At 31.8% G+C, this 23536-nt stretch overlaps 2 protein-coding genes and 1 long non-coding RNA gene across 3 annotated transcripts; 2 read left to right on the top strand and 1 right to left on the bottom strand.

The window, feature by feature from the left end:
• Window positions 1-31: 31 nt before the first annotated feature.
• On the bottom strand, window positions 32-20575 carry LOC120184659. Its single transcript, XR_005522050.1, has 4 exons — window positions 20469-20575; window positions 7529-7534; window positions 5739-5755; window positions 32-43 (listed from the first exon to the last, which is right to left on the bottom strand). It is a non-coding gene; the product is annotated as an uncharacterized LOC120184659 (long non-coding RNA).
• Window positions 8418-18050, top strand: LOC120184657 (GDP-mannose transporter GONST1-like). The gene is made up of 10 exons (XM_039189072.1): window positions 8418-8700; window positions 9949-10101; window positions 10861-11092; window positions 11175-11314; window positions 12167-12296; window positions 12712-12810; window positions 16503-16657; window positions 16918-17034; window positions 17436-17533; window positions 17621-18050. Exons 1-10 carry the CDS (start codon window positions 8690-8692, stop codon window positions 17677-17679), a joined length of 1194 nt encoding a protein of 397 aa, XP_039045003.1. The 5' UTR covers window positions 8418-8689; the 3' UTR covers window positions 17680-18050.
• On the top strand, window positions 20340-23190 carry LOC120184658 (probable gamma-secretase subunit PEN-2). Its single transcript, XM_039189073.1, has 2 exons — window positions 20340-20673; window positions 22839-23190. The coding sequence occupies exons 1-2, from the start codon at window positions 20412-20414 to the stop codon at window positions 22988-22990; spliced, it is 414 nt and encodes a 137-aa protein (XP_039045004.1). The 5' UTR covers window positions 20340-20411; the 3' UTR covers window positions 22991-23190.
• The last annotated feature ends 346 nt before the right edge of the window (window positions 23191-23536 follow it).

Genomic DNA, 23536 nt, shown 5'->3' with positions numbered 1-23536 from the left:
TTAGAACCTCCAATCTGGTTAATGGAGAAGGCAATGCAAAATCCTTCAGCTTTAGCTGCCTATTTATAAACTCCTTTAGCTGAGGTTTTAAACACAAGCCTCACATTATGTGTGGGAAAGAAGGAATATTTGAGAATCTATAAAATCCCAAGTATTTATCGAATTGAACGTATGGGGCACTCTCATTTTTGTTGCTTCGAATTTTCTTAGGGGTGACTGCTTTACCGGTTTTCGTTTGAAACTTCAAGTCCATGGAAAATGGTAAATTTGGCAATACTTGCTTGACTTGACTTGACTTTGCTGACTTGATCACTATCCCGCAATAGGAATGTTTATGGTGGGGTTGGGTCGAGGTTTTAGATAATTCGAATCGACCCGACTCGATTAAAATATACTCTCCACTTGAGAAATAACTTAATTTAGGTTTAGAGTGACTTCATCGACTCGAAATTTAACCCGTCTTTTGAGATAAAATTCACACACAACCCAATTCAACCCGACATATATATATATATATATATATAATTCTTAATTTTATTTGATATAATAGGGATATAATTGAAAACATAAAATAGAGGTGTATTATTATAATTGTCCATGAATCTATAAGGTATAATTATATTATTTTTTAATGTCAGGTCAAAATATTTTTTATCCTAAACTCAAATCCAATCGATCCAAACCTGATATTTATTTTAAACAATCCTACAAAACTTTAGTATCTTAAACAATCCTACAAAACTTTAGTATCTTAAACATTAATGTTTAATATGGTTGGAGAGACAATAATATCTTTATTTGAGCATAAAACAATTATGTTATGGCACAAAATAATTTCAATTTCGACTATGAAAATAAATTCAAAAATAAATTATACATTTGATCTTAAATTACTTAAAATATATATTAAAGTTTTTTTATAAGATTTAATTACAAGTAATCAATAAAATAATTAAAATGTGTAATAATTCCAAAGTTATATATTTGAAATGTATCTTATTTTCTGAAAAAGCTAGTCAAATTTTCTTAACAAATTAACAACCGTACATACACTCTAAAAATATAACTGTTCAAATTCAGAATTTTTAAAAAGAGTAACTTTCTCCCTCACCTCTTAGGGCATTTGACAAGTTCTTATATATACAATGATTTTAATACCCAAAGGTAAAAATACTCCTTATTTTTTTTCTCCGTCTTAAAAATGAAATAAAAAATATTAAACCTTCCTCTCACTTTCTCTCTTTACTCTTCCCCTGCTTGATAAACTAAGTTCTCTCTCTTGTGCACAAACCAAACAACTTTGGTGGTTGAGAGATTGTTGTTATCTTTTAAAATCATGGGTTCGAACACTACGTATGTCAGGAGTATGAACGTTTATTGTCAAATAGTTGAAAGTTTTTTGTAAAATATACTACCTTATATTCCTCCCATAATTATATATATATATATATATATATATATATATATATATATATATATATATATATATATATATATATATATATATATATATATATAAGTTCTCCCTTTATCATTTTATTTTACATAATCGACCAAATTTTTTCCTCGTGACTGTGAGAGTGAACTTTAAAATAAGCACACTAATATGATGATTGATATCTCATTTTGTAAGCTTAATTCTTGCTTTGTTTGCGATTGTTGTTGGTTGGCTTCAACCGTAACCTCTTTCACCATGATGATGATAAGCCCTATATGGTTTTCTACCTCCGAGACAAGTGTTCCTTCTTTTCTCTGTGTTGGGATCTCACTATTTTATATTTTGTCCTTTATTATGAATGAAGTTTTATTTAAGAATATATATATATATATAGTAATTATACAAGAGAATTTAAGAGGTTTTATTCTGTAAAAATATTTGAAGGACAAGTTATTTTATTTAGGGTAAATTACATGGATGGCCACTCAATTATTGTCTTCTTTCATTTTGACCACCGATATTTTGATTTCATTAATCAAACCACCCAATTATTTAAATAATTCATCAAGCCTCATGCCGTTAAATTGTTCAGGGATCAAATGAGTAATTATACCAAAAAAATCTAACTATCACATCATCATCTCCGTTAAATTTTAATGACAAGTAGCTTGTTTGAACCATTTAAAAAATTAAATGGTCTGATTGACAAAATCTAAAACATCGGTGGTCAAAATAAAAGGAGGTGATAGTTGAATGGTCACCCGTGTAGTTTACCCTCTTATTTATTAATCCTGACCATTTGTTTACATAGATTATACATAAAGACAATATTTGGCTCACACCAATCCACACGACAACCCTATTACAAGTATTTGATAATCAAACTGGACGTCTTATATAATCCAGCTCTCTTTCTTTCTACTAGAAGATGAAGCTTCTTTTATTTTTACTGCTACATTAACTCCTGCAGGTGATATAAAATATCAAATGCATCAAAAATCATATATGTCAAGGTCCCAATATGACAAGCATAATGCAGGCCGCCTCCAAAAGGTGATGCTGGCACTGTATTGACTTGAAGAGGCAATGGGATGACAATGGTGATGATGATGATGTTTCTGGTCTCAGAGGGGGCGTTTCAAGTATCGGAGGGGGCGTTTCTAGTCTCAGAGGGGGCGTTTCTAGTCTCGGAGGGGGTGGTGGATGATGATGATGATGGGGCATTTCTGGTCTCGGAGGGGTGTTGGATGATGATGATAATGACGACGACGAATATAGTTTATCTTTGCTTCCCTTACCTCTGGTAGAAATCATGCAACAGAAATTAAAATGAGAAACATAACAACATGGTTAATTTTGGTACACAATCTCATTCCCTTCTTGTTTTCCATTGGAACCTCCAATTTGGTTAACGGAGAAAGAAATGCAAAACCCTCAGCATTAGCTGAAGTTTTAAACAGGAATAGATCGGAGGGTGTTGGAGTGCAGTAGCACATCTTAAAATTTTTTATTTTTCTTAATAATATATATTTTATTTTTATTTTATATGAAAATTTAATTCTGTATCCCGTAAAATTTTATAATCTTGCACTGCATCGGTCCTGGTTTTAAACACAATCATCACCTTATGTGTGGCAAAGAAAGAATATTTGAGAATCCAAAAAATCCCTAGTACTTATCGAACTCAACGTATGGGGCACTCTCACTTTTGTTGCTTCGAAGTTTCTTAGGAGTGACTGCTTTATCAGTTTTCATTGGTTGACTTGTCTTAGCTGATTCCTTCAAACAAAAATGTTTTTTTTATTATTCAAGACCAGATGGAGTATTCTGTTAATTAACTCAATTAAAAAATTATATCATGTGTAATATATGTAGCTCAATTTACATGTAAATGGTTACGTAATATTATGTGTTTGTCTATTAAATTTATAATATATCAGAATATTAATTATTTTAATTATTATCTATATTAGCTACAAATTTGATTTTAAACAATCTTTTCTCTTTATAGTGACAAGATAAAAAGCTTATAGTTTTATTAAAAAAATAAAATATTTAAATTACAATTAATGCTGACAACTACAACCGTAAACTAAACATATAAAAATGATATTTTTCCTATAATTATTAACGCAAGAAACTAGTCATCTAAGATTACACATGACCATATAAGTAAAAGATTAAAACCCTAACTAAATAATCTCGAATAAAATATAGATACAAATAAATTAGATTGCATCGATAAACGAACCACAAAAGGAGATTGAATTATTGAAAGATCACATACAAATCACAAATCAGAATCAAGCAATGTATGAAACTATCCACGAACGCAAATCACGTATCTAAATTCAATCCAGTGGTCCAAAACATGGAAGATCAGCATGATAATAAATAAGTGACATCTTGATCAATCGTGGCAGTGTCAAACCCAATCCTAAAAAAATGATGAATGAAAATAACAGTTAAACGATAAAAAACGTACCAAAAGCCATAGAAAAACGTGTCATAAAGACAAAGAAAAATACACCATAAAGACAAAGGAAAAAATTCATAAAAACAAATTTAAAAAAGAAAAAACGATATAATAAAATAAAAGAAAAATAATGACTATCGACAAACAATATTAAAATTGATATTGTCGTCAATCTTAAAGATAAAAAAGAAATAGACTAACATCGATACAAGAAAATGAGAAAAAATTGCTCTATCTTCTCATTAAATCTATTTCTTATTGATTTTTCCTTGGCAACTTTTTTAAAAATTTTGACTCATTATTATTTAAAATTTATTATTGATAAAAATATTTTAAAAATATTCAATCAAATAGTTTTAAAATATATATTTTATAAAATTTAATTGTTTAAAATATTAAAAATACTCATGGTCAAAGTTCGAAAATTTTAACTTTTAAAAAGTTAATAAGAGATAGGTTTAATTAGATCAAAAAATAAATCTAAAAACCTCAATTCTAAATATCTTGAGAATGAAAAAATCTTTTCTATTTTTTAATAGAAGCTGTTAGGTTTATTAAAAAACGAATATCCAAAATTATAATAATAATTTACAACTATCATCGTAAACTAAATACATAATTTTGACGTTTTCCTATAACATTGAACTAGTCACTTTAGATCATATAAGGGCATACATGAAAAAATGTTAAAAACTCAACCAAAAGACTCGAGAAAAAAATGTATATAAGCAAATCTGACTGCATCGGCAAACGAATCACAAAATGAGATTAACCTATTGAAAGACCATTGAGAACCGCATATCAAAGCCGAACTCATGAGAAACTATTTACGATCACAAAATCGCGTATCCAAATTCAATATGAAAGTCCATAATAGGGAAGATCAACTGTAATACAAATAAACGTCATCTTGATCAGTCATTAAATCCAACCATGAGAAAATAAAAAAAAATAAAGATAAAAAAAACAATGATCGACAATCAATTTCAAAAATAGTTTTATCACCCACTAAACAAAAGAAAAAAAAAAGTTAACCTAATCTATAAATAAACGATATAAACTCTAAAGAAAAAGAAAAAAAGAAAAAAAGAAAGAAGCGCTACGTTCGTCAAACTTGTTTTTAAATCATTTCTATTTATTTATTATTAAAATTTGTCTTTTTGTACATGCAAATAAAATAATTTGTGGTGTGAAGTGTGAAGCCGGTGATGACGATGTGATTTTGCATTGAATTGTAGTGTGTGCCGGTTATTAACTGTTATGTTGGAAATTTGAGTTAAGAAGGCCTAAGTCAAGAGAGATCCTTTTTGGCAAACTATAAAATATCCGATTGTTATACTTCTTAAAATCGGACCACCTATTCATAATAAATAAATAAAATTGGTTAATTTTTATTTTAAAGTATATTCTTTTGTTGGAGTTGTTTTTAAAAATATTTTTTTTATGTTTTATTCCTTAAATTATTAAAATTTATTTATATTATCTTATTTTTTTTAACATCATTAGAAAATTGGTTAATCAGAGTGTGTCGCATGATAATTTTGATCGATTAACTTTAATAAAAAAATGTAAATAATATGTAAAGTCTTTCAAATTTTATTTTTGTTCAATTTATTCCTTAAAAAGTGTATTTAAACAGGGATTGATCCCTGTTTATTTTTAATTTTATAATTTAGTTTAATATTATTTATAATATTGTTTAAATTAATCTCATTGAATATTTTAGATCTATCCAATAAAAATATGACATGTGTCATCACATATTGAAGGAAAAAATAGAAAAACAAAAATGCAAACTAAGGAAAGGGAAAAAAAACCTAACACTCAACCCTAAACCAAATCTTAAGCGTGTTATAACATGGATAAAATTAGACTGAAATTAATTAATATATTCTTAAATTAATATTTGTATATTCTTAAATTATTTTAAATTAGGGTAAACTATACTTATGAATGATTAATTTAGTCGTGTTAACTATGGTCTCTTTTCATTTTGACAATCTATCTTTAATTTTATCAATCAGACAACTTAATTGTTTAAATGGTATCGATTAAGTCACTTGCCGCTGCCTTTTAACTAAGGAACTAACGTGACAATTAACAAAAATGACATAATTACATATTTAGACCTTAATACTTATGATAGATAATTCCTAATTCCTACAAGTGGACTAAACAATGAAACTAATCTAATCTAAAATACAACTTAATACAATTATTCTTTCATTATTATTTCAAACTAAGATATAAACATTGTAGTGTTTATTTTCCTCTCAATTTCTATTTAACAAAAAAGAATAATTACTATAGGACTGAAGCTATACACACACTATTCAACACACTACAACAAGTTTAGTAAATGATATTTTAGATTTAAAAAAAAAGTTTAGTAATTATTCTCTCTTTGATATTTTAGATTCAAGTAGGAGTGAGGGAATGATATGTGCATAAAATAATTAAAAAAAAAAGGTTATTTTGGATAAAAACGTAAAGTTGTTTTTGAAGGTCGGAATATCAGTAACTTAAGATAATTTTATGATAAGATATGAGTATTTTTGGTCAAGATGTATTTTTTTAGATTGATCAACAACCGGTTACATTTCTAACGTATTTTAAAAAGTCTAAATTAAAAGTTGGGAACTCAAGATACAACTATTTTAACGAAGACAACACGATCAAAAAAATTCATGAGTCTAATTCATAATTAAAAGTTGGGAACTCAAGATACAAGTATTTTAACGAAGACAACACGATCAAAAAAATTCATGAGTCTAATTCATAATTTTTAATTATTATAAATTTTCAATATTTTTAATGATTATTTATAATTGAAGTTAACATATCACTCTTTATTATAAATGGTAGATAATTTGGGATTATATTTATTATTTATTTTATTTTGAAATTTATTTTATTAGTCTATTAGTTTATTTAATTGTCCATTTATTATTTATTTATTTATTCATCACTCTCGTTTAGTTCAAATAAAATTCTATGCATTACACCTAAATTGATTTTAGGACTTTATTAGCTTATAAATAGATTCACCTTATTTGTATTTTACATCATTTAGAAATTAATCAATATTCTTTTTTTTAAATAAATTATTGTGAGTTATTCTATTATGTTCAAATATCATGTTCTTATTTCATAGTACAAATATATAATTACGTTGCGATGAGTATTTGATATTTTCTCCATCAAATAAATAAGCTCTTCTATCTATATTCTCCCATTTGCTTTTCTTTAATTGTTTGAAGAAAAAATTAACTCTTGAAATCCATAGTTTTTTTAATTTTAAGTTGTTTAAAGATTTAATTTGAATCTTTTTTTTTTTGAATGGTAGGAGGTGATTGCAAAGTATATGTTTAAAATATTTTTTAATTATTATGTACAACTTGTAAACACGGTTATCCGAACTCATGATCTCTAAATAAATGAAACTTTTCTTAATCACTAATATCAATTACTGAATTCGACTTTTTTATCCAAAGGGACCTTTTGCACTTTGACTTGGTCCTAGCGAAACGACCACTCACTCACCTGGTCAAAATTGGAGGATGCCTCGCAAACTTAAATTTAGAGTTGGATGAATATTTATAACTTTAGGCCACTACCCACTTTATTCTACTTTATTTAGGTCACCATCCACAACCCACAAAACAAAAAAAAAAACCCCATTAATTTTGTCAATAATTGATACATCACTAGTTGCATACTATTGTGAAAGCCCAAATTCATAAGTATAAATTACAAAAAAAGTCAATTTCTTTGACCTAATTGATAAATTATAATTATATATATATATATATATTAAATTTTAAAATAATAATATTATTATTTTTGATTAAGCTAAGATGATTACAAAATATCATTTGTTCTAAATACTTTTAATTATTTGACAATGAATATTCAATCACATTTACAGTGACGGGTGTTCGAACTCATGACCTCTAAAAATAATAACGATTTTTTTAACCACAACGTAAGTTGTAAAATAGTATTATTAAAAAGTTAAAGACGATAATTATATATATAGTTATACGATATTTTTATAATCCTTTTAAGATTTTAGTGTAACTAAAAACCTTTAACTACGTTCAATTGAGTGATATGCTCTATTTAGAGGTAAACTATTAAAATATCATTTTATTTTGATGAAAATCGTTCCAAATTTAATTTATCTCAAACTAATTCATTTTTTTGTCAACTTAATTTGATCCTTACCATTTGGAGTTGTTTTGAGTCAAAATTTATCAATTGTAATTCTTTTGTTCAGTCTCAATAAAATTTAACGTAAAAAACAAATAGTTTTTGCAATCAATTAACCTAAAAAAAACATTGAATTTTACTTTAAACTAGCGAAGAAGGCAAGTCCAGGGAATAAGACCACAGTCACAAAAACACAGGTTCTAGTTACAAGTTCAACTACCCTACGCGAAATCAAAGAAATTTCAAAAATCCAATCTTTTTAAGTCAAATAATAAGGATTTATGGGGAAGTTTTTTTTTGGGAGGAAGGCCACTTGTTTGTTTTGTATTTTTTTCGTATACGTTATTAAACAAACTCTCAACTCTCTCTCCCCTTTTTATGTTCTCCTTTTTGTTCTATGCTTTTTCTCGTTCATATCTCAAAAGGGTCTCATCTTATTTCTCTATTTGTTTCTCAAATCTACTCCTTTCTTTGGCTTCTCACTGGTGGATTCTTCCTTTACAATATACAATTTGAATGCTTTTTATGCCTTCAAATTCCCAAGCTATCAACTGCTGAGCTTGATGGGTTCAAGGTATTTTCTCTTTTCTCTTTCTGGGATTTTCCCTATTTTGTTTCCTCTATAATCTGAAAAAAAACAAACAAACAAAAGTTTGATTCTTTGCTTATGGAACATCAAGTAGGTAGATTATCTAGCTTTGGGTTTTATCCAGCTGGTGTTGAATTATAAATTTTAGATGCGGATAATAAATTTATATGTATTTTTTAATTAAAACAAGGAGCTAATCCGTACTTAAAAGTGCATGTTACCTTTAATGCTACTTCCATAGATAATTCTTAACTTGGTAAGTTACCCTTTGTGCTTGATAACAAATTATACCAGCTGATCCAGTTTCTTATAAAGAAAAAGGCTTTTCTTTTGTAGTCATATCAGCTCATAACTGAAACAGGGAAGACCAAGTATGAGAAACTTGGTGTGGTAATTATTTCATTCTAAACATCTTGTTGCTTAGCTCCGTTTGTAGGTGTAAGTTGACTTGGTTCTACAATTTTATTCTTTTATCTTATCAAATATTTCATAATCGTGTAAAAGGGGAAGGTAGATAAAGCTTAATTGGGTTTGGGCATGTTATTTAGGTCTTGTTTGATTATAGACATAAGGGATAGAAAGTAATGGCAGGTTTACTATGTTTATGCCTTTGAAAGCAAGGGATTTCTTGTTGGTAAACTCATAAGTTAAGGAACCTATAGTTCCATTGTGCGCTTAGCAAATGGATCACCATTATTGGGGGTATCAGTATGTATCCATTTTATGCAAATTTCTCCCATCTGCTGGGGCTGAATCTCAAAATGTTGAAAAGAAAATGGTGCAGGTATTATTAATAATTTTGGAGTTATTATACTGAAAAAAAGAAAATGAAATTAACTTAGAATATGATTTTCAACCCCAAAAACAATAAGGAAGCTGGAAATGATGGTATAGTAGGCTTGTCACTTCTACAAATATTATTATTTATATGCTACTTTATTTCCATCAGAATCTTTTACAATAGGAAACTGAAGCACCTCTTCCCTCCCGGCTTCTTCTAACGGGTTTATAGGTCCTTTATTTTTTTTCTTGATTCATTATGCTTTCAAGATGTTTCATTATTTCTAGCAGCAATTGATTCTTGGTGCTGGAGTTTGTATGATATGAAAAATAGACAAATGAGTACTTAACCATTGTTTTGTGCTATGGTTACTGCCTATACTTTATTATGTAATACATAGTTTTCTGTTTGGAGCTCAAGACTGAGTCTTGGATATTTCTTTTGTTTGGAAGATCTTTCTCAGCATCTCTAGATTCTTCTGATGCTCATTTTGAAAGGAATGTCACCGAAAACGGCAATATGGTTCCCCTTAAGTTTCATGAGCCAAATGGGGTGCCAGATCAGGGTCATCAAGTCTCTAGTCCAATAAGAAGAGATGTTAACTGGTATTATTTATTTATTTAACTGTTTTTTTTTGGGTGCACTTGCATGATTTATTTTGCTTTTGTATTTCTAAGAAAGCTTTTCATATTACAAATTTCTAGTTTATAGTTCTCCAAATTCAAGATTTTGAATGTGGATAATGTATGTTTTTTTTAGAAATTCTTTCTCCTTCTCACTCTCAGCCATTTATTTGATTCCACCCTGTATATTGCTTATCAGAAAATTCTCCTAATGCATGAAAAGTGCAGAGATTTCTTTTAGTGAACTTTACAGCTTTGTTACTTGAGATTTTCCCATTCATTGTGTGTGGGTATGGAGAAAAGAGGATAGAAAGTGGAAGGAACATCTGTTGAAAGATAACCTTCATTCTAGTTGCCAATCAGGTTCTGCATCTAAATGGCATTAAGCTCTCCCACAGGCTCTCACACATCAGCGCGTAGAGAACCCTTTCCCTTAATGGCATTTAACCCCCTGTTTTGGATACCCAAACAACCCAGAAATTTCCCAATTTTCAAACCCTGAAATTGTTTTAATACATCTTCTAGTGTAGAATTTGAAATAGAATGCTATCTTATATTTTATTCATCAACATTATGGGTATATATAAGGTAAAGTAATATCCTACATTAATAAAGTAATATAATATATTAAATACAATAGATATCAGCCCTAATATTTAGCCTATAATTCTGTAATAGTTGGAAAACAAAATGAAGTGAGATTATTAATGATGGTTTTGATAAAATTTTCTACTGATATAGGTCGTTATCTGGTGTAAAGTTTCTTGAGAATGATGATATGGATTTGGAGGATGGTAAGTTGGAAAAGGACAGGAATAAAACAGTACGCAGTAGCAAGGCCATTCAGATACAAAATCAGGCCTTATTGGCTGGACTTGCATATTGCTTATCCTCATGCAGCATGATACTGGTAAACAAGTTTGTGCTCTCCGGCTATGATTTCAATGCTGGGATATCCTTGATGCTATACCAGGTATTTTACTGAAACTGTTCAATCGTTATGTTAGGAATTTTTTTCTTAATTTCATAGCAGCAGTTTTTTACACGTGATGCAGAACTTTATATCGGTTGTTATTGTGTCTATACTGAGTTCTATGGGCGTAATATCAAGAGAGCCTCTAACATGGAGGTTGATTAAAGTATGGTTACCTGTGAATGTCATATTTGTTGGAATGCTTCTTACAAGCATGTTCAGGTATGAAATGCATTTCTAGTATGGTCATCTAATTGAATCTGTGTTTGATGTTACTTTTATATTTCCATCATCGTGGCATTTCATTGTTATGGCTGATTTTGCATTATAGGACTTAGTAAGTGTTGAATTTGGTATCTAAATATATCTGTGCTCAATAATCTCTAATCTTATCACCCCTAGGTGATTTCCCAATTTCAAGACAAATATGCTTATTTCTGAATCTATCATTTTTTTTTCTCTTGCCACGCATCTACCTTAGCACGTGCATTTCAACTACAGTCATCTTTTGTATATGTTACTTCTTGTTAGCCCAACATTTCATACCATATAGTGAAGTAGGTCTGCTGTCCAATAGAACCTCCCTTCAAACACAAATGATATTGCAATCATGCAAAACCCTTGGTGCACTTCTCCAATTAGGCCACCGAGCCTTAATTGTATGGTTAGTATCTCCATCAGTCATTATGACATTGAATTATCGCCCCTAGGTTCTTAAAGTGCTATGCGATTGGTATCACTTGATGTTTAAATTTGATCACATCTTTGACCGTAGTTCCTTATTTTACTAAACATGCACTCTATATACTCAGTAATTGATTTTGATGTTTGGTTTTATAATTTCTTGAAGAATCCCAGAATATGGTCTATAGCAATTTTACTTATTATTTTTCCTGAGATTAACTTAGGTGGAAGTAGTTGGAACATTCAGTTGTTAGGGCATAGCCACTCGTTGCACTTTTTTAAAAAGGTTATTTGCATAAAAGACAAGCTGTCATGAATGATTGGTGAAAGCTCAACATAGTAAATTCATCTATATTGTAGCTTTACTGTGATTTTTATTGCTTTCTGCAGTTTGAAATATATCAATGTAGCCATGGTCACGGTCTTGAAGAATGTTACTAACGTAATTACTGCAGTAGGTGAAATGTATTTGTTCAAGAAGTATCATGATAGCAGAGTGTGGACTGCTTTGTTCTTAATGGTATGTTTATTGGATCGGTTTGTTCCAGAAAAGAGAATACGGGACTGGGAATACTGGATCTCATAGTTTATCTCATTTTGGTATAATCACATTTATTTTCCACCAATATTCATTTCCAAATATCCATGCATACTCATAGTTTGTCCTTTTATGTAACTTCAAAAGAATTTTCCATTAATTGGAGTATCTATAAAGAACCTGGTTCTTTATTATGATGGTCTTATCTACCATAGAGATACTTAAACATAGTCTGCCAAGTAATCAGCATAACATGGATTATTGAACTTGGTCTGCTATTACTTGTAGAGCACTTGTCAAGTTGTTTCCAAAAGAAATATTAGAAGATTGTCACTTTTTACATGCTCTGCTATAAAGATTAATGAGCATAACAAGATCTTGCTTCTGTATTGCGCAGATTGTTTCAGCAGTTTCTGGAGGGATAACAGACCTGTCATTTCATGCCATTGGATATGCATGGCAGATTATAAACTGCTTCTTAACTGCATCATATTCTGTGAGTATATATAATGAGATTGTGTGAAATATGAAATGGTGTTTAATGCTTAATATAATAAACTCCGTTAGCCAAATTTCTGTTCATAAATCAATTGCTGATGTTTCAAGCTTCATTTGGTGTCTGCAAAATGAAAGCCTACTTGTTGTAGGAAGAAAGGTTAATAAAAGTGTCAAATTGCGGCTATCGGATTAAATATCTACATGCAGACAATACATTAAGTTAATAAAGGATCAGCCTTTTTGCCTCAAGTTAATGAGTTAATACTTTAGAGTTTTTTATATGGATCTTGAATTTCTGGGCTATCTATTTTGGAATGATATACTATGAGATTAAAAAGAGATATCACTAGGTAATAAAGCAAATATCATGTTAACATACCATTACTCATACTGTCTTTGCTTATATAGTGCAAAATATCATGTGCATAACAAGTCTATGATATGGGAAGTGTTAAAAACCATAGTGTAAGTGAGATCAGTAGCTTGTGTCAAGTAAATGAATATTTCTTGGTCAAGCTTCTGGCTGAAGGTTTATCGTGCACCTAAAGTAATGCTAATGTGATAGTTGAGACTTGAGATGTTTAAGACATCCATGTGTCATATTTATTGGGATCTAATATCTGAAATTATTTTGATTCACTAGGGGTTTTACTGAAATTTCAATTCCTTGTGCATCCCAAGTGTTAAAATAAGTTGTGCCTTGAATTTCTATTCTTTTTTTTATAGGAATTGAAGGCCTCATTAAAAACCTCTTTCTTGATTAGAGAGACTTAAAGAGAAGCTCCTTAATCAGCGGAAGGAGGAAAAGAGTGCCTTAGGATTTCATTGAACATAACACCAAAATACATCCAGATATCGACCCCTTACATAAATGAAATTTCTTGGTCAAGCTTCTGGCTGAAGGTTTATCGTGCACCTAAAGTAATGCTAATGTGATAGTGAGACTTGAGATGTTTAAGACATCCATGTGTCATATTTATTGGGATCTAATATCTGAAATTATTTTGATTCACTAGGGGTTTTACTGAAATTTCAATTCCTTGTGCATCCCAAGTGTTAAAATAAGTTGTGCCTTGAATTTCTATTCTTTTTTTTTATAGGAATTGAAGGCCTCATTAAAAACCTCTTTCTTGATTAGAGACTTAAAGAGAAGCTCCTTAATCAGCGAAGGAGGAAAAGAGTGCCTTAGGATTTCATTGAACATAAGAACACCAAAATACATCCAGATATCGACCCCGTACATAAAACAAACACCAAAAACCCCCATAGCAGCAACAGTAGCTCAACCTAATATCAACCACAATAGCCTCTAAAGGACTAACCCAACTAAAAGCCTAACTCTTGACTCGGAGAGCACCAGAAAACAGAACTCCTAAAACAGTGACAAAAAATGACAGTTGGCTCAAACCATAGTATCCACAAAAAACACAAACATCCAGGAGCTTCCATCCACACGAAGAGGGCAAAAACCAAACTATAGACTCTCCAAAGCTGGAAAATGGAATCATAATCTGGCTCCCAGAACAGACAAATCTCCCTCACATTGAACCTTCTATTGCTGTTTGATTGGCTGTATCAGGCCATTAATTGGGGACCCGAAACTTTCTCTACAACCCGATATATCTCTGCCATCCGCTGTCAACCACCCCCCAACCTGTTTGGCATCCCCATCCTGGTGGGCCTCCACCCCTTGGAACTACTAATAGCACGACTCTTGATAATGTTAATCACGTTCTTCATCACCTTTGTCTTTAACCGATCACCTAAGTTGGATGAATCAAAAAATCCAATATTCTCTCTATCACGTGTAGACATACAACTTTCGCTGCTTTCAAAAACTGACTCTCTAGCCCCTTGATCCAGCACATTCTCGTTTGACGGTTTGTAATAATTTGAAACAAAGCCCTTTCAAAAGAACCTGGATTCACAGATCCTTCGTCAATGGAGATAAGTTCTCCCATTTGTCTCAATGCTTCTGAAGGTGGAGGGATTCCACAAAACGGTGGGATCCCTTTGCACGAAAGCCACGCCCGACGGCTTGCAATGAAAGTTTTCCGACCACACTTCTACTTTGCCAAACATTTATTCAATGCCCCTATCTGATTATTCAGCGTGAATCCCTACTCTCATCATCTTCAAAAATGATTAGAACTGCTAACCGCTTAGCCTCATGATTTTCGGCCTAAATGCCTTCCTATGCATTATGGCAGCCAACTCATCATCTTAAAAATTCTGCACCACCCTACCAAGCTGCCTCTGCAAGATAGCAGCTTGTCCTCGTCAACAGAACCCACAATGGGAGCCTCTAAATGCCCAACATCCTCCCTTTTACTCTTGATCTCGGCTGGTTTTAAACCCGAAAACTTCTTTCTCCAAAAAGCTTCCCGGGGTTGAAATCTGGCCAAAAACTCTAACTTCATTACCGCGAATCCTAGATCTGTCAACACAGTTGATAGCCTTCCTTGCGTCCTCCAATCTGGTAAAAACGAACAAAGCCAAACCTACTTCCTCCCTTGCTTCTTTTGTTAGGGATGAAAGAATCGACCACCTCCATGTTTACGAATAACAGCCAAAGCCCTTTATGATGAAGACGCTCTGGAATGTTGAAAATGATCACCGTAAAACAAATTTTCCCAGCAGAACTTTCACCTTACTTGCCATCATAATACAAAAAGAGAGATTGACGGTTTGTAATAATTTGAAACAAAGCCCTTTCAAAAGAACCTGGATTCACAGATCCTTCGTCAATGGAGATAAGTTCTCCCCCATTTGTCTGCAATGCTTCTGAAGGTGGAGGGATTCCACAAAAACGTGGATCCCTTTGCACGAAAGCCACGCCCGACGGCTGCGCAATGAAAGTTTTCCGACCACACTTCTACTTTGCCAAAACATTTATTCAATGCCCCCATCTGATTATTCAGCGTGAAATCCCTACTCTCATCATCTTCAAAAATGATTAGAACTGCTAACCCGCTTAGCCTCATGATTTTTCGGCCTAAAATGCCCTATGCATTATGGCAGCCACTCATTCATTAAAAAAAATTCTGCACCACCCTACCAAGCTGCCTCTGCAAATAGCAGCTTGTCCTCGTCACAGAACCCACAATGGGAGCCTCTAAATGCCCAACATCCTCCCTTTACTCTTGATCTCGGCTGGTTTTAAAACCCGAAAACTTCTTTCTCCAAAAGCTTCCCGGGGTGAAATCTGGCCAAAAAAACTCTAACTTCATTACCGCGAATCCTAGATCTGTCAACACAGTTGATAGCCGCCTTGCGTCCTCCAATCTGGTAAAACGAACAAAGCCAAACCTACTTCTCCCTTGCTTCTTTTGTTAGGGATGAAAGAATCGACCACCTCTCCATGTTTATCGATAACACCAAAGCCCTTTATGATGAAGACGCTCTGGAATGTTGAAATGATCACCGTAAAACAAATTTTCCCAGCAGACTATTCACCTTACTTGCCATCATAAGACAAAAAGAGAGATCAAAGAAAGAGCTGTAAAAAAAACGCCTAAAAAACTAGAGAGAAGCTTGAATTTCTATTCTTAGCCTTGAACTCTCAAAAGTGAACCAGGAAATAGTTGCAAGTTCAGTCTGTTGGATTCATCTCTAGTTCATTCATTCTGTTCTAAATCTAAAATCATAAATGATTGATTGTTCATTTTTTTTTTATTATTACTGGTGCAGCTGACTTTGCGTAGGGTCATGGATACTGCAAAGCAGGTCACCAAATCTGGAAACTTGAACGAATTCTCAATGGTCTTGCTAAATAATACACTTTCATTGCCCTTGGGGATTCTTCTTATTTTTGTTTTCAATGAGGTCGATTATCTATACACAACGTGAGTGTTTTTATTCCCCTATCATTGTTCATGTTACAACTTCGTAGAATCCTGTATTTATTTGCTTTATTATAATTTGTATTGTAGACAAATATAGACGTCCACTCTTTCATGGTCTGATGTTTTAATTCACAATGGAAGACATTCCATCAAGCAAATAACCCCACGAATAGCTTTTACTTTCGCTTAACTATGGATTCTGGTACATTTCTTATTTTAGATTTCTTTGGCATCTCACTCCCTTCAACTTACTTTGACAGGCCACTTCTAAGAAGGCCGGACTTCTGGTTGATAACGACTTTAAGTGGATTTTTGGGTCTAGCGATCAGTTTCACTTCAATGTGGTTTCTTCATCAAACAGGAGCTACCACGTACAGGTAAGATGAAAAAGGACCTAAAGGCCAATGCCCATAGTTACATTTAGCTTTGTATGATTAGACTGAAATATCAAACAAACGTTTCTAGCTTTTGAGATTAACAGTGTTACACTGCATTTTCTTTAGAAGTTGGGTTATGCTAGAGCAGAGGCAATGTTCTTTTATTGGCCCATCATTTGCGAAAAGTTAATCGTGTTGTAGCGTGCACTTCGACCTGTTATTGCAAGCTGAATACAGCTTGAATTCTTTAAGCTATGGATTTAGGAAAAGAATCAGTAGTCCTTAAACTGAACCGGTGTATGGAATTAGAATGCCATATCCCTGAAATGACTTTGTACTTGTGTAACTAGTGGTTAAAAAGTATATAAGTAGATGGATTCACTTATTTCGTTATCTTGCAGCCTGGTGGGATCGTTGAATAAAATCCCTCTCTCTATAGCTGGAATTGTTCTTTTCAAGGTCCCCACTAGTTTGGAAAACTCTGCTAGCATTTTCTTTGGTAAGCACTCAGAGGAATGGAACTACGTTTCTGCCTATGTTATAGTCAAACCCTTTTATAAGATGTCATTGCCATTGCATTTCGCAGGTCTTTTGGCCGGAGTGTTTTTCGCGAGAGCCAAAATGCGGGAGAAATCTCAATCTTAAGAGCGTTATTGTAGCAATATGTATGTATGTATACGGTGCTTGCATCCTGTGAGTGAAGGTTTGCAAGTAACATACACCCTGTGACAGCTTTTGAGCATTGTTCAAGTGTCAACCAGTTTTCATGGAAGACAGCAAAATGGGGTGGTGGAAAATTAGTTCCCAGTAGAAGTTTGTATGCTGTGAGGATGGTGGGGAACCGATAATTGGGAGTTGCTTTGAGTTTAGCATCTGTTTTTTATGCTCTTATGTTGTATTTGTATTGGGGGATCTTGTTCTTCTCGTTTTACCTTTATTTTTCTAGTATCCTTGATTGTAATTTGTGCAACCTTGAGCCAACTTCAATTTGAAATAGGGAAAAAAGGTTCACTCAATTATTTTGCACATACATATAAAAAAGGCCTAATGGTATATAACTCTCTCAATTATTTGAGAAAAAATGAACGACTCGTTAAGTTATTTTGCATCTAATGTGATCTGTAAACTGTGGGAAAAAATTGATATGATTATTTGATTAACAAAAGTTGTAGTTAGTTATTAGATATTAATACGTCGGTTCATTAGGTTGATATAATGGTTTACTGATGTTATAGTAGATGATGTGATATGGTAGAAAGATTTAATTGATTCTTTTAGGAAATTAAAGAGTTCATTTAATTTTTAAGAGAAAAATTTAAAAATTATTTAAAATTTAATATGTACATAAATATACAAAATTAAATTTTTTAAAAGTTAATTAAAAACAGAAAAATTAAAAAACACTATTACAAATTTTAAAAATATCACAAGGTATAAAATCATAAATTATAAATTATCAAAAATTAAAAATGTTCGAATATTTCTTAATCATTGATAACACACACAAACCTTATAGACACAACAGTTCAAATCCGGGTCCTCTAAGAAAAAATCGCATTTTCTTTTACCATTGAGGTCTATCAACGGTTTCAATTTTTTTTTTTTGAATTGACGGTTTCACTTTATATATACGTTTAGATTTAATGACAATGTATTTTGTCATATAATCACACTCGTACCATTTAGAACACAAGACAAAACAACATATTCAATTATTTTATAACCAAATCACATCCATTTTTTTTGTATTTATTATTTAATCTTATTTCATTCGTTTAGATATATGTTTCCAAAACATGTACATATTATCACTTTTGCATATAATTCATATTTCAGTCATATCATATAGACATACATACATGCTTTCACGTCAAGAATGTTTGAAACATATCATTTAGCTCAAACATCATATGCTAATGTTACAAACATATCATATATTGTACACAATATATACATATAATCAGGGGCGGAGCTAGGATCAAACATTAACTAAGAACAACGATCTAAAACAAAATTTTCATTTAATTAATATTTAAACTAACAGGGATCTAAATATATTATTATACCAAAAATATTAAGGGAATAGCCCCTTCACCCAAAAAATGGCTTCATCCCTCCATATAACTTATAGGCACAAAGATAAATGAAGCATATTTATATAGTCAAATTAGTTAAGTTAGCATACTTTTAATTATATATATATATCAATCATCATAACATATATCATACATGTTTGCATACTAAATATATTTTTTCATTATCTTACATCCATATCATTAACACTTATACAAGATATTCTCATCCAATTAGTTGAGATTTAAGAATTTTACATCGGAACATAAATACGAAACATCTAAGTTATTTAAATCAATAGTACATATATCTAATTATATTTCAACTAATTTAAGAGACTATATACAAGGTTTTTTTGTTGTTGAAACAAATCACTACTTTTATTCAAAATAGGAAATATCCTAAATTACAATAAAAATTTACAATCATAATCGTAAGTTAAACACATAATTAGGACAATTTCCTATAATCATTTAAACAAAACTAGTAACTTTAGATCACATAAGGACCATACAAGGAAAGATTAAAATCTAACAAAGAAAATTCGAACATAGATAGATACAAACATGTTTGATCGAATCGGCAAACAAACCACAAAAGGGGATTAAGCTACTGAAAGACCACTGACAAACTGCAAATCAGACTCGAGCGACATGAAAAGCTATCCACGAACGCATAACGGGTATCCAATTCCAATCTGAGAGTCCAAAGCAGGAATATTAACAATATAGCAGATAAATGTCATCTTGATCAGCCGTGACGATATCTAATTAACCCTTAAAAAAGATAAGTTAAAACAACGACCAAAATAGACTTAAAAATATACCAAAAGGAAGAAGAAAACGTGTCATAAAAGCATAGAAAAATATGTCATATAGACATACTTATTGAAAATAAAAAAATGAAAAAAAATAAAAAAATAATAAAGAATACTCACGATCGACAACCAACATTAAAGTTGCCGCAAGACAAAATTAAAATAGACGAACATCGTATCAATGAAAAAAAAAACTAGAAGAGAAAAATCGTATATACAAGTTAAATTTTAATACATCACATAATATGCTAGTATATAAAACGTACTCACTTCACTTCTTTCCGAATTCGAATTTGTTTATAGCCTATATTAAAACGCACTCACCATTTTTCTCCCAAGTAATTTATGGAATAGGTTATTTTAATATATATTTAATATAGGTTTTGTGCGTAAAAAATCATTTTCTTTTGGTTGGTTAGTTCTTCTAACGAAAGCAAGTCGCAGCGTTTGTACTCCAGCGACATCGTTTAGGGATAGTAGATCGGAAATGGAAGCCTCACAGTCGCAGGTATCAACGAACGCACCACAAAATTCCAATCCTAACAACAATAGCAATTCTATACTGTCATCGACGCCGGTATGGCCCACAATCGACGGTCCCTTGGGCCTATCAGAGGAAGAATCGTTATCCTACGCTCTGAGGTTCTATAAGTTCGGCTACTCGCTTCTCCCTTTGCTTTGGGCCGTTAATTGCTTCTACTTCTGGCCCGTTCTCTGTCACTCTCGCTCCTTCCCTCGCCTTCGCCCCTGTAACTATCAGTTCTTACTCGTGTTCTTCAATATTTCGTTTACTTATTTTATTTTAGAAATTTTCGATTTCTTTTCCAAGTTCTTGCTGATGCTTTGCATTTATCGACTTGATCACGATTCAGCATTAGTTGTTTTTCCCCTCTCGTTGTAAATTTTATGTGGTTCCTTACTGATGCTTGATCTGCATTTTTGTTTATGTTTCTAAATGGCATAATAGTGAAGAAAAAAGGCTGACTTAATTTTATATGATTTTGCTTTTCTATTGAACGATTATGATTGTATGTTATAATTAGTTATTTGCTAATCACTAGAATATTTAGACTAATAGAATTTAATCTATTTTTAAGTTCACAGTTTGTTAGTGAAAGGAAAAAAAGAAATGGATTTGTCATTGTTAAATACTTCTATGATCTTGCGATAATCATTTCCCTTTTTAATCTAAGTTGCTTTGGCCTACATAATTGCAAGTAAGTAGCTATTATTCCTTTGTAGTCTGAACCAAATAAATCAGAGCTTCCGTACAATTTCATTGAAATGCAATAAGCTTATTTGAGGTCTGACATCACAATCTGGAATATCGCTGAGAATTTGGTTTGCCAATTGTAATTACTTACAGGCAAAGTTGAAAGTTATACCATTTAACTTTTTCAGTTATTCTGCTCCATAATTGCCATTGCTGAGATGGATAGATAAATAGTTTGGTGTTGCAAACAACAGTTTTCTCTTCCGTTCTCTTGGCCTGTATTCTATGGAGAAGCAAGGAACTAGTTCTATTCAGTATTGCTCATAGTTACAAGGAACTTGATATGTACCAATTCACCGTACATGTATGGGAATGAAGTACATCATCCAGTTAATTTGTGGTACAATCGGTTTGCTACGTAAGATTTTGGTACCAGAAGGCATGCAGTTATCAAAGGAGCCTCACCTTGAGGTTTAGAAGGTGCATTTCTTGTTTAGTGCTGCACCTTATCATGTCTAGCTATGTTCCTTGGTCCTCTATAGCACTTGTTAAACAGGGGTTCTACAGTGTAAAGCTGTATTAGCAAACAATATAACCTTTAGTAATGTTCTTTAACAAAATATTTTTCTGTCCACTGAATGCTCTATAAAGCTTCTGCAAGTATGAAGTCTTTTGGTCACTTTGGTAGATTGGTTGGTAAAAGTAACTGAAAATACTATCTTTATGAAGGATACATTTATGAACAGTGAAATATAAACGTTTAGATAAGAATCATGTGGAATTGGCATTGACAGTTTGACACATATGTATTACTTAATCCAATTTTGTTTTTGTTTTGACAAATACCGCAATAACTAATTTTGTGTAGGATAGTGTTTTCTTTGAATATAAATTAGGAAAGGCTTCAGTTGGCCCAGTAAGTTGTTAAGGCATATGCCTTGATGCTAAGGTGCAGCAGTAAATAATAAGCATCATGTACCTAGCAAGAACTAGAAGAGTTGCTTGTGATCAGGCACATGCCATGTGTACTTGGGTGCAGGTTTTTTAGGTGAAGCGTTGAGAAAGTTCATCTAACTAAAGTCTCTTTGATTTCTTTTGCATTTCTTTTCTCAATCCTTATCTTAGTAAAAGAAGGACAATATCTAATCTCTATAGAAAGGGATATTTATATATGCTCTTACTTCACTCAATGAGTGTGTTATTTTTGTGCCCTGGACAATTGAAGGGTTTTAGTACCTTAGAGTGTGCCTTCTGCTCTTGATAATAGATCTTGTTCAACTTATCCTTTTTTTTTATTCTTTTGGGTGAAAGTTGAGATAGTTTAAATGATAATACTCGACTTAAAATGTTTTTCATCTTAATTTATCCTTTAATAATTTTATTCTCCGTCAAAAGTTGTGTACCTTTTTTCTCTTGGCAAACAAATATACACACTTCCAAATAAATTGTTGATATTGTTAGAAGATTTTGGTTTTATATCTTCTTCAATTTACATTTGGGACATTAAAAAGGATGGCATAATAAACTTTTCTTTTGGGTGGATGGGGTGATATTGTGAAACATCTTGATATTCATGATTTTGTTTGAACCAAATCAATCATTAGATTTCTCACATTGTTCTTCCAGGTTCTTTGCATCTTTTTCCCCCTGCGAAGTCTAGGATTATTGTTCATTTGTTATAACAAACATTTATTTTTGCAGATGTTGTGGCATCAGCAATTGGGTTTTCAGCTCTTTTGTGTGCTTGGGTGTTGACATTTGCCATAGGAGGAGAACATCTTTTCGGTCCTACCTCGGATCAACTGGTAATGTATAATGTTGCAGACCGGTTAGGTTTGACAAGTTGGAGTTAGTCATCTTCCGTTTCAAAAAGTTATGGCTGCTAACCTTTGCTTTGCATTATCAATCCCTAAACTCGAAAGAAGGGAAAAGAGATGGCATGTGGAATGAATTGTTTAAAAACATTCATTTGAAGTCGAGATGTGTATATTCTGATTGTTGAACCAAAGCTGCTGCTTTTGTAATCAAAATTGTCAGACTTTCTAAGGCTTAAGAGCTTGATATGTATAAGCAATGCAGTCAAGCATGAGAGCTTTTTTGGGGATTAAATATTTGTTTGGTACATGGACTATACCTCAATTATATACCATAACCTTAGGGTGTACGTCAAAATCTCTCGTCGAACAAACACACACCGGAAAGGTCATTGGCTAAGCTTTGCCCCCCGTTCATGTTCTATAGGGACATAATCTGCAAGAGAAGCTAGGTTGAAATTATGATGATTCACAGTAGATTTTAGCAAGATAGAGAATACAAAGATTGCTAAACAATATGTGCAACAGTGCAAGCCAAAGAAATTATACCGTAATTTTATAGTGGCAAAAGTAACACATTCAACC

This window comes from Hibiscus syriacus, unplaced genomic scaffold, assembly GCF_006381635.1.
Source record: "Hibiscus syriacus cultivar Baekdansim isolate YM2019G1 unplaced genomic scaffold, ASM638163v2 tig00112925_pilon, whole genome shotgun sequence".
In the NCBI taxonomy this organism is placed as follows: domain Eukaryota; kingdom Viridiplantae; phylum Streptophyta; class Magnoliopsida; order Malvales; family Malvaceae; genus Hibiscus; species Hibiscus syriacus.
This window is presented reverse-complemented; position numbering and strand designations above follow the sequence as displayed.